Raw genomic sequence first — 14,811 nt, 5'->3', positions numbered from 1 at the left:
CAACTCTCCTGACCTGAACCCCATAGAGAATCTGTGGGATATTGTGAAGAGAACGTTGAGAGACTCAAGACCCAACACTCTGGATGAGCTAAAGGCCGCTATCGAAGCATCCTGGGCCTCCATAAGACCTCAGCAGTGCCACAGGCTGATTGCCTCCATGCCACGCCGCATTGAAGCAGTCATTTCTGCCAAAGGATTCCCGACCAAGTATTGAGTGCATAACTGTACATGATTATTTGAAGGTTGACGTTTTTTGTATTAAAAACACTTTTCTTTTATTGGTCGGATGAAATATGCTAATTTTGTGAGATAGGAATTTTGGGTTTTCATGAGCTGTATGCCAAAATCATCTGTATTAAGACAATAAAATACCTGAAATATTTCAGTTAGTGTGCAATGAATCTAAAATATATGAATGTTAGATTTTCATCATGACATTATGGAAAATAATGAACTTTATCACAATATGCTAATATTTTGAGAAGGACCTGTATACCACCGTCTTTTAGTTTTGCTTTTCCAAAGTTACACAGAAAATTACCTCGTCTTCCTCGTCTGATGACACAATAGCAGAAAGTGTGGGAAATGTAGGAATTTGTGACCAGAAATGTAGGAAATTGGTACGCTCGACCTTGAAATCTCAAAACGTCCGCAAACAGTGCATGCGGAGTCCGTGGCGCTCACAGTACACCTGACACTGTAGGAACATTAAGGGTTCTCTAAAAACATTTTTCAGCTAGTTTCTTTGATACCATTTTTATTTCCTCTCAGTTGTTAAACAACGTCTGTAATTTAAGAGAAACCGACACAGTGAAGACATCACAAACTACATGTGGAACTGCTTGCAGACTCGGATGAAACACCATCTACATCAGTACATACTAAAATCACAACTACACCTTCGATACTGAGATATACACTCATGGGCCGCTTTATTAGGTACACCTTTCTAGTACTGGGTTGGACCCCCTTTTGCCTTCAGAACTGCCTTAATCCTTCGTGGCATAGATTCAACAAGGTACTGGAAAGAGAGTGATTGATCCATATTGACATGATAGCATCATACAGATGCTGCAGATTTGTCAGGTGCACATCCATGATGCGAATCTCCCGTTCCACTACATCCCAAAGGTGCTCTATTGGATTGAGATCTGGTGACTGTGGAGTCCATTTGAGTACAATAAACTCATTGTCATGTTCAAGAAACCAGTCTGAGATTATTCGTGCTTTATGACATGGCGCGTTATCCTGCTGGAAGTAACCATCAGAAGATGGGTTCACTGTGGGCCTAAAGGGATGGACATGGTCAGCAACAACACTCAGGTAGGCTGTGGCATCGACACGATGCTCGATTGATGCTAAAGAGCCCAAAGTGTGCCAAGAAAACATCCCCCACACCATTACACCACCACCACCACCAGCCTGAACCATTAATACAAGGCAGGATGGATCCATGCTTTCATGTTGTTGAGGCCAAATTCTGACCCTACCATCCGAATGTCGAAGCAGAAATCGAGACTCATCAGACCAGGCAGCGTTTTTCCAGTCTTCTATTGTCCAATTTTGGTGAGCCTGTGGGAATTGTAGCCTCAGTTTCCTGTTCTTAGCTGACTGGAGTGGCACCCGGTGTGGTCTTCTGCTGCTGTAGCCCATCCGCCTCAAGGTTCAACGTGTTGTGCCTTCAGAGCTGCTCTTCTGCATGCCTTGGTTGTAACGAGTGGTTATTTGAGTTACTGTTTCCTTTCTATCAGCTCGAACCAGGCTGGCCATTCTCCCCTGACCTCTGGCATCAACAAGGCATTTGAGCCCACAGAACTGCCGCTCACTGGATATTTTCTCTTTTTCGGACCATTCTCTGTAAACCCTAGAGATGGTAGTGCGTGAAAATCCCTGTAGATCAGCAGTTTCTGAAATACTCAAACCAGCCCATCTGGCACTAACAACCATGCTGCGTTCAAAGTCACTTAAATGATCTTTCTTCTCCATTCTGATGCTCGGTTTGAAGTGCAGCAGATTGTCTTGACCATGTCAACATGCCTAAATGCATTGTGTTGCTGCCATGTGATTGGCTGATTAGAAATTTGTGTTAACGAGCAGTTGGACAGGTGTACCCAAAAAGTGGCCGGTGAGTGTAGATGAAATAGGTTTGTTGGTGGGTTTCTTTAGCTCACTTGATCACTAGTAAATCATTGTAGATCTTAATGTTATTGATTAAAAAATAGTTCTTAACTATGCTGATTACTAGTTTCAGACAATTGTTCATATGTATTAAATTGTTTATTTTATTGTCGATCCTAAATAAATCTTCTTCCAGAGAATTATTCAGACATCTCCTTTCTTCTTTAATTTGAAATAGAGATCACACAACGAGAAGGTCAAGGAATTCGTTCCTTAAAGTCACTTGATAGATTATGACAAATTGGTTTATGACATTTAAGTTAAAAGTCCTTTAATCAGGCTACAGTGTAGACTCATTTGTACAGAAACTCAAAACTGGAAAATTGTCAGTCCACCCTTACTGTGTGCCCTCACAATGGATCCTGGGAGTAAGACTGCCCCTGTTAGGTGGCCAAAATGAAGAACCTCAGTTCTGCTCTGAAGATCAGTACCACAGGGTACCAGATTGAACCGTGACCTCAGGGACAATCTCCAGGACCTCCTGTGGTTGACAGTTGGATTTTACACAAGCCACTGACAGTAATTCTACAATGGATGATTTTATATAGGGTACTGCACCCTCAGCTTGAGAAAAAAGATGCAAAAACTGTTGTGAGAACAAAGATGAGGAATTGTGAGTGATAGGGACGCCAACAGTGAGAAAGCGGTTTTGAATGCACCAGGGAGACCCAAAGAAAATCGAGTACAATGGTCTTTCAGGACTTGTCCTAGTTTGGTTCAGTCTCTTTACCCTTAAAAATAGCAGCCGACAACCTTTTGGCAAATGTTTTACACCAATTCTAATCAAATGAGAGATAAGCATCACCATAACTATAGTTTTCATTAACAATCTGAAACTGTTTACAGAGGCTGGCACTAAACTTCATCTTCATTATCTCTGCAATAGCTGGTTCTTCCACAGTCTTCAAATTTCCCAGATTTTTCCTCTCCTTTTTGTCCATCGGGTTCTAAACAGACTACCTTTACTAACTCTTCATGACTGCATCATTATTCACACACTGTCAGAGTTGATATTTATGATTTTCAGTAAGGAATATGTAAAGAAAGAGACTTCGAAGCAAATGTGATCTCACTGGTAGCTTGCAACCCCCTCAACCTCCCCCATACCCAACATACCTCCTGTCTTCTCCCTCTTTTCCATCTTCTCTCCATGTTTCTCTTTACCGCCTGCACCCTTTCCCCTCTCTGGTTCCAGCTTGTTGTAAGACGATGGCAACAAGGCAGCAAATTTCTCCCCCAGCTCACACCAATTAGCTATTACGCCAGAGAAATTACAGAACGGGAGCACGGCAGATGAGAGGGGCGGGAAAGTGGGACAGGATCCTTTTTATAAACACATGGAGAAGCAAGAGGTTTGCATCCTGGTGTGTGTGTGTGCTACACATGTGTTTCACTTACTCCTTAGTCTAAACTTAAAAAAAACAAAAAAAACGCTGATTTCTAAATTAAACCTACACTAACAGTCTGACATGGAGGATAATACCAAGGCCATAGCGGACATTTTGTGAACGGTTTCCAAATTCTGGTTTCTCTAAATTTTTACCTGCCATATACCTGTTTTAGTCAATTGCCATTTCTCTTTACGATCTATAATTAATGGTTAAAAATATTTAAATTATGCCTTTTTTCTGTGAGCGCTCGTTAATTATCAATATTATGAGCAGGACTGACGTCACGCTGCTGTATTTGAGAGCACCCGCTCTAAAAACAAGGCCCAAAGACTAAATGATAACTAGAGTTGACTTTTTAAGTTGTCTTTAGCGTTTTGTATTAGCAATTAGCACTGTTAGTAATACTAACAGTAAACAGTAATGTTATAATGCATTTCTTAAATATTATAGACCTTTACATTTCCAGATCCAGAATGGTCCATGACAAACAGGAGCTACACAAGGGTCAATTGGTTTCTTCACCACGTCCCAGAGTTAACATCCTGTGGTCGACAGCTCCATTTTCGACCCTAAAAAGTGGGGTAAACAACGACCAAAACAGGATAAAGTACTGGCGAAGAAGCAATACAACCTACACTCAGCAAAATCAAGCTCACTGTGGTAGCCACCTTAATCAATACATAAAATACGGCTATAGAGATTAAATTTTCTTTTCAAAACTTCTCACATCCTTGTCGTTCCTCCTCGGACTTTATAGCGCTGATAATGATTAAAGATAACACTGAGACTTTCAAAAATAACCTTAACACCTAAGAGTGGCGTTGTCGGCTCAGTTTGACAACTTAGGTAATCGTGTGTTAGTTGATCAGAAAAATAAATTTGATTTTTGAGCTCCCAATCGGCTGGTCATCAGTCAGGACGTTTTAAGCTAAAGAATTTGCTTATTTGAGTCATTAACTGACTTTTCAGTGCATCCTATCATACATAGCATTAACTTAACCTTAAAAGCAGAACATTTTAAATTAGAAAATAAATAGGTACAACTGCAACTTGAAATCTTTCCTGCCAACTTTGCCCAACGTTTATTAAAAATAAATTGACTAGTTTGCCCAGCTTCACCAGCATCCTAACTGACAGCTCTTGGCACATGCTATATTTTTTGTTTGCACTGCACATAAAATCTGCAAAGCATCCAGATGCAGCAAAACAAAACCTTGAACTTAGTGGTGTATACTGTTGGGACAGAAGGCTAGACTTTAGCTTTATCTGCTCTGTATCTAGGTGGCAGCATCCACATCTATGCCCGTGTATGAGAGCAGTAAAGTGCTCAGTCATGTCACAGGTCCTTTTCAGCATATATATTAAGCCTGAGCCTAAATATAAAACATGGGTTACATAGAGACACACATGCTAGCTGCTGTTGCTATGGTGACACTGGTCCCAAAAGTGTGAGATAAAAACCCAGATCTTCAAGGAATCAAATACATCTTCCCTCAGGATGGTTCCTGTGTAACTTTCTTAATTGACGCTAATAAGAGCACAGAGTTCCTCTCTTTACAAATAACCACTTATTCTTCTATTGACTACTTTTAAATAATACTAATCCGAACATTGATTTTTCTTTTTCCATCTATGACCAGTTATTTTATTAAAACAAAACAAACCAAAAAAAAAAAAAACACCTTACCCTCCTCTCTAGGCCTCTACGCTGGTAGGCTCGGACCTAAACGGAGAGTAATCCCGAAGAATAAAGACCAGATTAGATTAGGCCAGAGTGCATAATCCAATCAAAATCCAATGATCTCTCACCTCCACCATGCTCAAAGCTTTGGCCAAACAGAGCCAAGGAACCTGCCCTGCTCCCATACAGCTGCACTCTGCTTTCCCAAACACAGCATGTAATCTCTTAAGAGGATCAAGATCAAAAACATTCAAGAAGAAACACATCTGCAAAAGTTTCATAAACACTTCTTTCACAGTCACTTTTCTGTCCCACTTTTTGACAAGTACCTGTCAGCGTGAGAAGTGAACACTGTTCTGTCCTAAACACAACCTGGTTGTTTTTGTTCCAGTTTAGGGATTCGATTACAGTGATGCCCCGACAAGTTCAAGCTGACATCATATATGCTTTGGCTTAAATACAAAACAGCGCAGATCATCAGTTCACAGAATGGCTTCTCTCCCTTGGTTCTGATTCAAAGGATGTATTAAGCCAAGCTCCATATCCGTAAATGGACCGTACAGTCATTTCTGGTGTGGATCCAAACTCAAGGGAACAAAACTTGAGATGTCTTGATCTAATCAGCAGTTTTAGAGCAGAGTCCGATCAAGGCCTTTCCTTTTCACAGTCCCTGACTCTAGATCCCGTGCTTGTTGTACATTTTGTTGTTTTTAAAAATGAGTATTAAATCTGCGTTATATGCTGAGCACACTATTTTATTAATCCAACAACACAGGCGAGACCTAAAAGTACAAGTGGTCTGTAGGAAAGCACTTAAAATAGGTGCAAAGTCGAACAGGATGTTTTCTCGCCAAATTAAAGGATTTCTCCCTTTACAATTACATTCACAGTGAAAGAGAGACTGTATTGGCTGCTGCTGCTCCCTGTATTCATCATGTTGCCTTCTCTGTGCTCAGATATGCCACGACAGCTGTCCATATAGGGCAGCTTTCTAGAAAGCAGCTGAAACACCAGTCATAATTTTGATGACGCTCAAAGCAAAGTGCTAATCGTCTGCAGAAGCAAGACGTGAGCTGACTGAAGACAGCATCTGTATGTGTTCAAGCTGCAGTAGTTTCTTTTGTAAAAATGTATTTGTACATATTCGTATAAAAACTGTCCTGACTGTAAAATATTACACAGATGATCTGTGAAAAAAAAAAATCAAGCTCCTCTAACTCCTCCCAGCGGTACTACTGTCGTTTGCAAAAATACACCACTCCTGGTAAGAAACCAGCAATCAGAGCCAAGAGTATGTCTTAGCAGTGTCAATTACGCTCGTGTGCGTGCTGCTCACACCCCACCCCTGCACAGCATGTACCATCGCTCAAGATTGCCCGTGTGCTGCAACTGTGCCAATGGCGCTGTGCTAATGAACCAAGTTTGTAGTCAAAGTATGGGCAGGCTATAGTCAAAGTAAAGCATGGCGTTGAGGTTTTGTCCCTACCAGTAAATGTGCCATAGCGGTTTATCCACCACCATCGGTGGCCGTGCTTTTTAGCCTGCGGGTTCAGTTTCCTTTAGAACTCCCTACTGTAGCTTTAAATCAGATTTTTATTGAAATGAAGGCTAAAGAAATACAGATTTGAAGTAACATCTTGTCAGAAAGATATATTAGCCAAGTTTTGGAACAGGATAAATCCAGGTGGGACAAAATAGTAGAGGGTGTCAAAGATTTCTTCTGCAGTGTCCAAAACATCATTGGCATGTGAGTTAGTGTAAATACAATCACAGTACAAATACAGGTACATCTCCACTGAAATGAGTGGACTCCATGTAAGATAGAGGCACAGGCAGATTTATATAACTAAATACAGTACATGCATAGGTGCTATTCTCATTCCATCAATTCAAGGTAGGTTTGGTGATGAAGGTCATTTGTTAAGTGTCTTGCAAACAAACGGTGTTTAAACTGTTCTTAAGGAAAGGCAGATCTACTGAACAAACAGCCTGGATCTCAATCCAACTGAACACTAATGGTGGGAAGTGAAAAACACTGGTCCATGACATGGCTCCATGCTGCGAAGCCGATCTGTCATCTGCTACAAGAGAATGCTGAAACCGTATGGGCGATAGAATAGCGTCTTTCATGAGTGAAGTCCAGACATAGACGAACTCAAGCCGTCAGAAGAACCAGATGAGGTTCCACAAATGACTAATCTTGGTTCATAATTTCATGTTTTCTTTCACTTTATAAAATTAAGATGTACCATTAAATCTGACTTCATTTTATTTCTTTATGTTTTACAAAGCCAGAAAGTGGAGCTGTGTTTCCTGTATCAAGGTTGACCAAGATTAGAAAGAAAGTTGCAGCATCAAAGCTGCTAACATTTTCAGCCATATTGTTCCTAAGTCTTTTTAATAGGATTTCATAGGAAGAATGTTCTTCAGCTGTATGGAGCGAAATAGAGTAACAAAGTAACATAAAACAACCCCCACCTCCCAGCTGTTACTGTGCACAGCCAGTCAGCTGGCTGAAAGAGGGCTGAAACACTTTTCCATTGCTTACTATAAAGAGAAATTCAAAATGTATATTTCCAGGCTTGAAAGAAACCCAGCCAGTCATGATTTGGAAACAAAGTAAGTTTATGTGAGAAAAAAACAACATACATGTATGGAGAGCCAGTCAGTCAGTCAGTCAGTCAGACTGACTGACTGACTGACTGTATGGAGAGCCATTTCATTCAAAATTAAATAAATAAATAAATACTGCTATTGATAAATTAATAAATATTCCATGAAATATACAAATATCCCCATGAAATAAAACAAAATAATTATCTTAAAAGAAATTTTCATCTTATTTTATTTAATACATTTCAAGCTTTATTTAATTTACTTAAAGATTTATATATTTATTTATTTATTTCATAATGCAGTTTTATTTTGTGACACTTATTTTGTAAAGCTACTTTACATATTTCAGTGACTTTTACTTTTTAACCCCGTTTTTCATTTTAAGCAGGGCCGAGCTCAATTCATGGCTGAGGCCGGCAGAAGCATGCCGCTGCCTGCCAGAAGACAGCATGGCGGAGGGACCCAGGGGATTCTGCGAAGATGCCACAGATTTGAGGTGTTACTGGACAGCTGTGGGTCTTAGGAGGGTGGGATGTCTGTTTGGCTGTGAGCAGGAGAGGAGGATGCGAAGCTTGTTTCTGAACTGAACCTATTGAAGAATGTGTTCAGTTCATTGGCTCTGTCCAGACCTCCATCGGTCTGATCATCCTTCTGCTTGAAGCCTGTGATCTTCATCCCTGACCACACATCTCTGATATTGTTTTGCAGGAGCTTGCTCTCCAGCTTCTTCTTGTACACCTCCTTGCTGTCTCTTATCTTGACTTTAAGTTGCTTCTGTATAATCCTCAATAATTCTCTGTCTCCCTCTCTGAAGACTCTTTTTTTCTTGTTAAGCAGGTCCTTTGGGTCACCGGTGACCCAGGGTTTGTTACTGGAGAAGCATCTCAAGGTTCTGGTGGGGATGATGTTATCCACACAGAAGTTTATATAGTCGGTTACACACTCAGTCATGGCATTGATGTCCTCTCCATGTGGCTGGCACAGTGCGTCCCAATCTGTAGCCTCAAAGCAACCTTACAGAGCTTCTTCAGCTTCCTGTGATCATTTTCTCACAGTTCTCTTTATTACAGGTTGTCTCTGAACAAGGGGCTTATATTTCGAGCAGAGAAAAACAAGATTGTGATCTGATTTGCCTAGAGGAGGTCTTGCTGTAGAGATGTATGAGTCCTTGACATTTGCATAAAACAACATTTCATGGAATATTTATTAATAATTTATCAATAGCAGTATTTATTTATTTAATTTTGAATGAAACGGCTCTCCGTATACATGACACATTTTTGCAGCTGTAAGCCTAATTGTTGCTTCTGTATTTCAAATACAAGCAATCAGACTGTACAATATTTTCGGATTTTGAGACACCATGCTAAAACGAAACCATAGTATTTTTAGTCAGCGCCCATGCCTAGCTAAATATTTTTATATTTCTCAACAACTAAAAGAACTGACTGAACATCCCCTCAGGAGTAATTAATCCACATGATTTGCCAGAAGTTACACAAAAAGGAAACCTCAGGACCAACAACATAAAGCCGGTGGTATTTAGGACATAATGCAGCTGTTGTTATGTGCTCACATTATGTGTTGTAAGCGTTCATTAACAAAAAGGAAACAGTATAAGTGAGACTCGTATTGTAAATTATGGCTTTTGAGGCCCTGTTTAAGCGACAATGTTTTCTGGTGAAAACCACAAGTTTATTTTGCTTTTCTACTGTTCATCTCTGCATCAATGGTGCACGTTTTCTCCGAAAAAGGGACAATTTGAGAATTGGGCCCAGGGTGTAATGGTTTTAAAACATCCTGGTCTCTGTTGTGATGTAGACAGGAAAAATGGAATCTCCATGTATGGGGATGCCCTTTATTGGTATATTTAATTATTTAATAATGTATTAAATAAATAAAGGATACCATTTAATTATGTAATAGGACATTTAGCAATACATTTATTTAGTTTTGTTCCATTTGGCTCTCCATACACCTCAGGGGTCACATCACAGTGGCTCTGGCTTTTATCTGAAGACTATTAGTTCATCGTTTAGTTACATAACTGATGGTCAATACTTAATGATAAACAATAGAAAAATGAATACTTTAATACAAAAATCAAATGTTATATGAATGCATACCCAAGCAGTTTTGAAAGCCCATTTGAAATAACTAGGATTGCAGTTGTTACAGGCTTGGGGTCAAATATCCTGTTCTGTAAGACATTCTCACAGTTGAATGGTGAGGATGTTTAAAAGAATGTGTGGACAATTTGTTCCAGCTTATTTCCACAGATGCTTCTCATACATGCTCTTCACAGCAAGGGTTTTCAGCTGGAGACAGTGCAGGGAACGTAGCTAAAAAAAAAGTTGAAGTGTTGCAGCTCTGGGCTAATTAAAAACTCCATGTTTGTACAGCGTGTGCAATTTACTTAGGGAGCCATCTTTGATAAGCTACAAAATAAAACTATAAAAACACGCTTGTGTCAGAAGAATACAAGGCAAACAGTTCATGTTAGGGCTATCAAAATAGTTTTTTTACTTCTCCAAAGGTTTGACTGTACCTCTTGGGAGACGGACAGATGCAACGAGGCTTTATCTGCTCTAATGAGGACATCATTCCAGTCTGTTGTGGTAAAGAAAGAGCTGTGTCCATGACGCATGGATCACAGTTGAAAGAACAAGATCCCTTGTAAAAGTCTCAGAGTGCTTCCTCTGTTAGGTGATTGGGTTTTTTGGAGAAAGGGCAGGAAGATCTATCATCTGGAAGGAGGATATAGTAGAGGCTACTTCTCTGCACTGAAAGGAGTCACTTGAGGCTAATTAGGATTTCTCCTTGACAGGTGCTGGTCATTTCACCGTTTCGCCATTTTGTATCTTTGTAGTTTTGGTCTTTTTGTACCCAAGTTGAACCCAGGCTGAAGATGGACCCCTTTTAAGGTTGTTTGCTCGCCGATCATTGACTACGATCTTCACAATGGTGGCCGATTATGCAATCGTTTTGCAAGTCTCAGCAGGTTATACTGTTTGCCCTTGAAAAACAAACCTGGCGATTTCAGTCCACCCTGGAGATCTTCATGAAGTGTTTTCATGTTTTTCATTGCCAAATCACACATAAACCTAGCAGTGTTGCTAAAATAGGGCTCATGGATATCTATGTAGCCAAACATGATACAATGAAACCCATGTGAAGAAAGAAATGTGAATTAAAAACATAAAGAAAAGCCCAAATAGTCATACTTTGAGCGCATATCCTCTACTTAGAAATACAAACAAAAAACAAATAATTTTCCTAGGTAGATAGCGAGCTGTTTTTCATAAGCTTGACTGTTTTTCAGTAATGGTTCTACCTGCTTTTATAAACGTTATTTTCTTTAGTCTAATTGTCTACTCCAAGGACAAGTGGTTATGTAACTCAATTTCCAATAGCAGGAGATGGTTTTATCAGGGATCCTAAGATTTTATAAGAGTTAACTGGGCCAAAAGGGGATCAGAACCGAAATGAATGAAGGTAGGGTTTAGTACAAAGAGTTCAGAAGATAATACAAAACAAATAAATTTAATTATAAGTGAGATCTAAAACTTATTACTATTTTCATATTCCATGAAAATAATTTACAAAAAAAAATAAACTGAGACACGGTTTAGGTGAAAGCAGGTGGCAGCGGGTATATGTATTAGGAGTGGACGAAATGGTAATTCGTAGGTACATAACCAGATCACAAATTGGTGAAGAGGCAAATTGACCAGTGGGACTTCCAGACATCCACCCTTTTAAGGTTATCCAGGCACATCCCAATGGGAGCAGGACACCCTGTGCGGAAGTATATATTCCTTCTCGTCTGGGAATGCCTTAGGATTCCCCTTTAGGGGCAGAAGAGAGGGATGTTTTGGTTTCCTTCTTGCATACCTCCGTTACCCATTTTGGACAAAAAGGTAGGCAGATGGATGTTGGAAACAAGAATCTAAGTCAGCATATGCAATTTAAGGAGCCACTCATACCAACAGGCAGACACACTTAAAAGCTTCAGGGGAATTGCTACCATGTTAATGTGTTGGATATTTTACTATGTGAACAAGAAAACCAGAGCAAATAAGCTGAAACATATTTATTCACACATGCTGTCCCTACAGATATCCTTAGATAATTTCAGGGCTGCAACACACATGGGAAAACAGGGTGCCTTTCAGTGGTTACAGATTGTAAAAAATCTGTCAAGAAGAAATTAAGTACAAAATCCATGTTGAATGCAAAGACAGGATAACAGAAACTTGCTTTGTTCCGCATTAGGCTTTAGCCTCTGCTCTGTTTCTGACTTGGCAGCTTTAAGCCTGGAGGAAACCTTCAACCGATGGAGCGCAATCAGTCTGCATCTCCCAGATCAATACCCATTAGTCTCGGAGAGCGTCCGTGTTCGCATCTGTGTGTGCAGACCTCATCCTGGATGAATGGGACCTGAGTCATAAACACAGGCTCTGGATCAGATTTCTCCTTCCTTTTCCTCATACTTGTCTACTTCACTTGTTTTTTGCACAAACACACAGGATGCTCATTCATGTTTCAGAGAGCAAGCAGATGAATGGTAAGCAGCAATGTCTTTACAATGCTTCAAGAAAGGCTCAGTTGTCACATAGACATGGACAGTAAGGGTTTTTCATGTTAATACCTTGAGTAAAAACACGGCTTCACAGTACTATGGTACAAGAAATAAAAACATAAAAGTTACTAAGAAGGAAGGAAGGAAGGAAGGAAGGAAAAAAGTAAAGGGGAAGAGTGAAGTACAAATGGGAATGATAAAAAGAGTGAAGGAAATCGGGGGTTTGTAAGCATACGACTTTCAAAACATTAGGGACAAAGTCTGAAAATCCAATTACTTTTATTCAGATTCTGTGTTCTTTTTACAAACAACCTGGAATATATCTAAATTAAATTCCATACTTTTAAAGACTTTTCCAAACTGTGTGGGATCTCTGTGTTTGTCTCGCAAAGTGCTTTGATATGGCTTTCAGTGTAGCGAATCGCTACGCTGAAATTAGGCTGATGCGCTAATTTTTTATGAACGTAGCTCATAAGCTCCTAGATGTTGCTACGTGGCACAAAAGCGTCTTGACATGTGTGCACGTAGTAACCAAATAGTGTGCCAAACTGATTCTTCAAGACATGCCCACAACAGAAAGTAACAAACTTGTGAATTCTGTTAGCGAATTTAAAGCTGGCAAAACGTAATTTAGGGGACACTAAATGGTTTGCTGACAGTTTTCAAAGTTAGCAAAAACACTAACCTGCTTAATAAAAAATTTGTTCCACTATTAGCTGTTAGCAGATTGGAAGAACCACGCCCACCCTTAAAACTGGACATATTTCAAAACAGTTTAAACTGTTATTCCTGTAAGCATGAGAAAAGTGAAACAACAGATATGTTTTTGTCATCATCAGAGCAAACAAAGACATGTTTGAAGTTGAACTTAATGATTTACAAACACACCAAAACAAAACTCCCTTTACCACAGCTCTTTTGTGAAACATCTAGGGGACACAAACAGGATTTGTTTGTAGTTATTTTGTCTCAGGACAAAGAAACCCAAAAGACTGCAACCAAAATAAAGGGGGAGGAAAACATGAAATAGACATTGGTAAAAAAAAAAAAAAAACATGCTCAGGCAGACAGCAGGCACACAGTGGGGAAGAAAACAGAAAGCTGACAAATGAAGAACAGGGAGGAAAAAGATGTGTATGGAGCTTGATATAGAGGGGAAAAAAGCAGCCCGTAGAAAGAACCTCGAAATTATGCAAGTCATGACAAGACCTTTCAAACAGATGAAGAGGAAGTTAGCAAGCAAAACAAAAAGACCCACCAGCCACCCCCTCCTCTCCCTACTCTCATACAAAAAGTTAGCAGCAGGCTTATCCACACAAGTTTCACAACTGGAGTGATTGATCAGAACAAGATACCCCTTCAAACGTTTTTCTTTCATTAAGCACAAAGTTCGTTACTCTGCCAGCTAGGCTGGAGAAAACATAATGAACAAGAAGCAAACCTGCAACGTTAGCTTTAGAGGCTAATATAACCAGTTCACTGTCATTTTCTTCTATAACACCATTTATCAAAACAGGACCGTCTGTCTTTGGAATCTCAAACAGATCAGTGGGAACAATCTGGACGAACTGTTGCGAAATCAATAACATTTGTCATCCAATCTAGACTAGATTACCCTACAATAAATACCACACATGCACTAATTGATTTTGTTTTGATGGGCATTACCACATCCCGGAAATAAATATATAAAAACTAAGAAATGCCAGCATTTACTGTCTATAGGCACATCGACCAACAGAATGTAGTTTGATGCATTTTGTTAAACTGACAAAGGTTAAGAACAGATACGTTGATGAATAAATGTGGATAATATTCTAATTCCTTTATTTTCTGATTCAAAATTTCTACCTCTATCCAAGAACCTGCAGCACTTTTTTTTTTTCTTTTTTTTGTGTTAGACCTTAAAGAAAGCCAGAAATCTTTCAGAAAAGACCTGATCAGTGCATCTCGGCTAATACAGATTCTTTAAAAGCACAGCTATTGCTTTTATTGTGTTTACAAAAAAAAAAAAAAAAATCTAGTTTGGATTTGGAAAAATTGATGATAAAAGATGTAGTTACCTATAAATCATTGCAACATTTTGTACATTTTTTTCATTTTCTACATAACAGAAAAAGCAATGAAAAGGCAAACCTTTTTCCACAATTTTCAATTTTCCACATTTTTCCAGGTATGAAAAACTATATAAAAACCTTAAACAACACGCCTGGCATCCAGGGCAGCAAAACCTTGCACGCATGTCCAACAATTTAGGTATGAATGGTGCACGTATTGTCAACAAAGCATGGCTGATAGAAAGCACTCGAAAGTATGGCTCCACCTTTTAAAATGTGATGCAGATTATGCTCGCTGCGATATTT

The 14,811-nt window shown here is 39.4% G+C and overlaps 1 protein-coding gene across 7 annotated transcripts in view; it reads right to left on the bottom strand.

Annotated features, from left to right (window-relative positions):
- Positions 1-14,811, bottom strand: part of LOC124878756 (triple functional domain protein-like) — a 117,275-nt gene that overhangs the window by 94,430 nt on the left and 8,034 nt on the right. The window contains exon 1 of one of the 7 annotated variants that reach the window (XM_047382853.1): positions 3,295-3,407. The exons of the other annotated variants lie outside the window; for them this stretch is intronic. Within the exon in view, the coding sequence (XP_047238809.1) occupies positions 3,295-3,319 (25 nt within the window). The 5' untranslated portion in view covers positions 3,320-3,407. Of the gene's footprint in view, positions 1-3,294; positions 3,408-14,811 lie in introns of those variants that run through there. 7 annotated transcript variants of the gene reach the window in all.

Source organism: Girardinichthys multiradiatus, chromosome 13 (assembly GCF_021462225.1).
Source record: "Girardinichthys multiradiatus isolate DD_20200921_A chromosome 13, DD_fGirMul_XY1, whole genome shotgun sequence".
Lineage (NCBI taxonomy): Eukaryota > Metazoa > Chordata > Actinopteri > Cyprinodontiformes > Goodeidae > Girardinichthys > Girardinichthys multiradiatus.
This window is presented reverse-complemented; position numbering and strand designations above follow the sequence as displayed.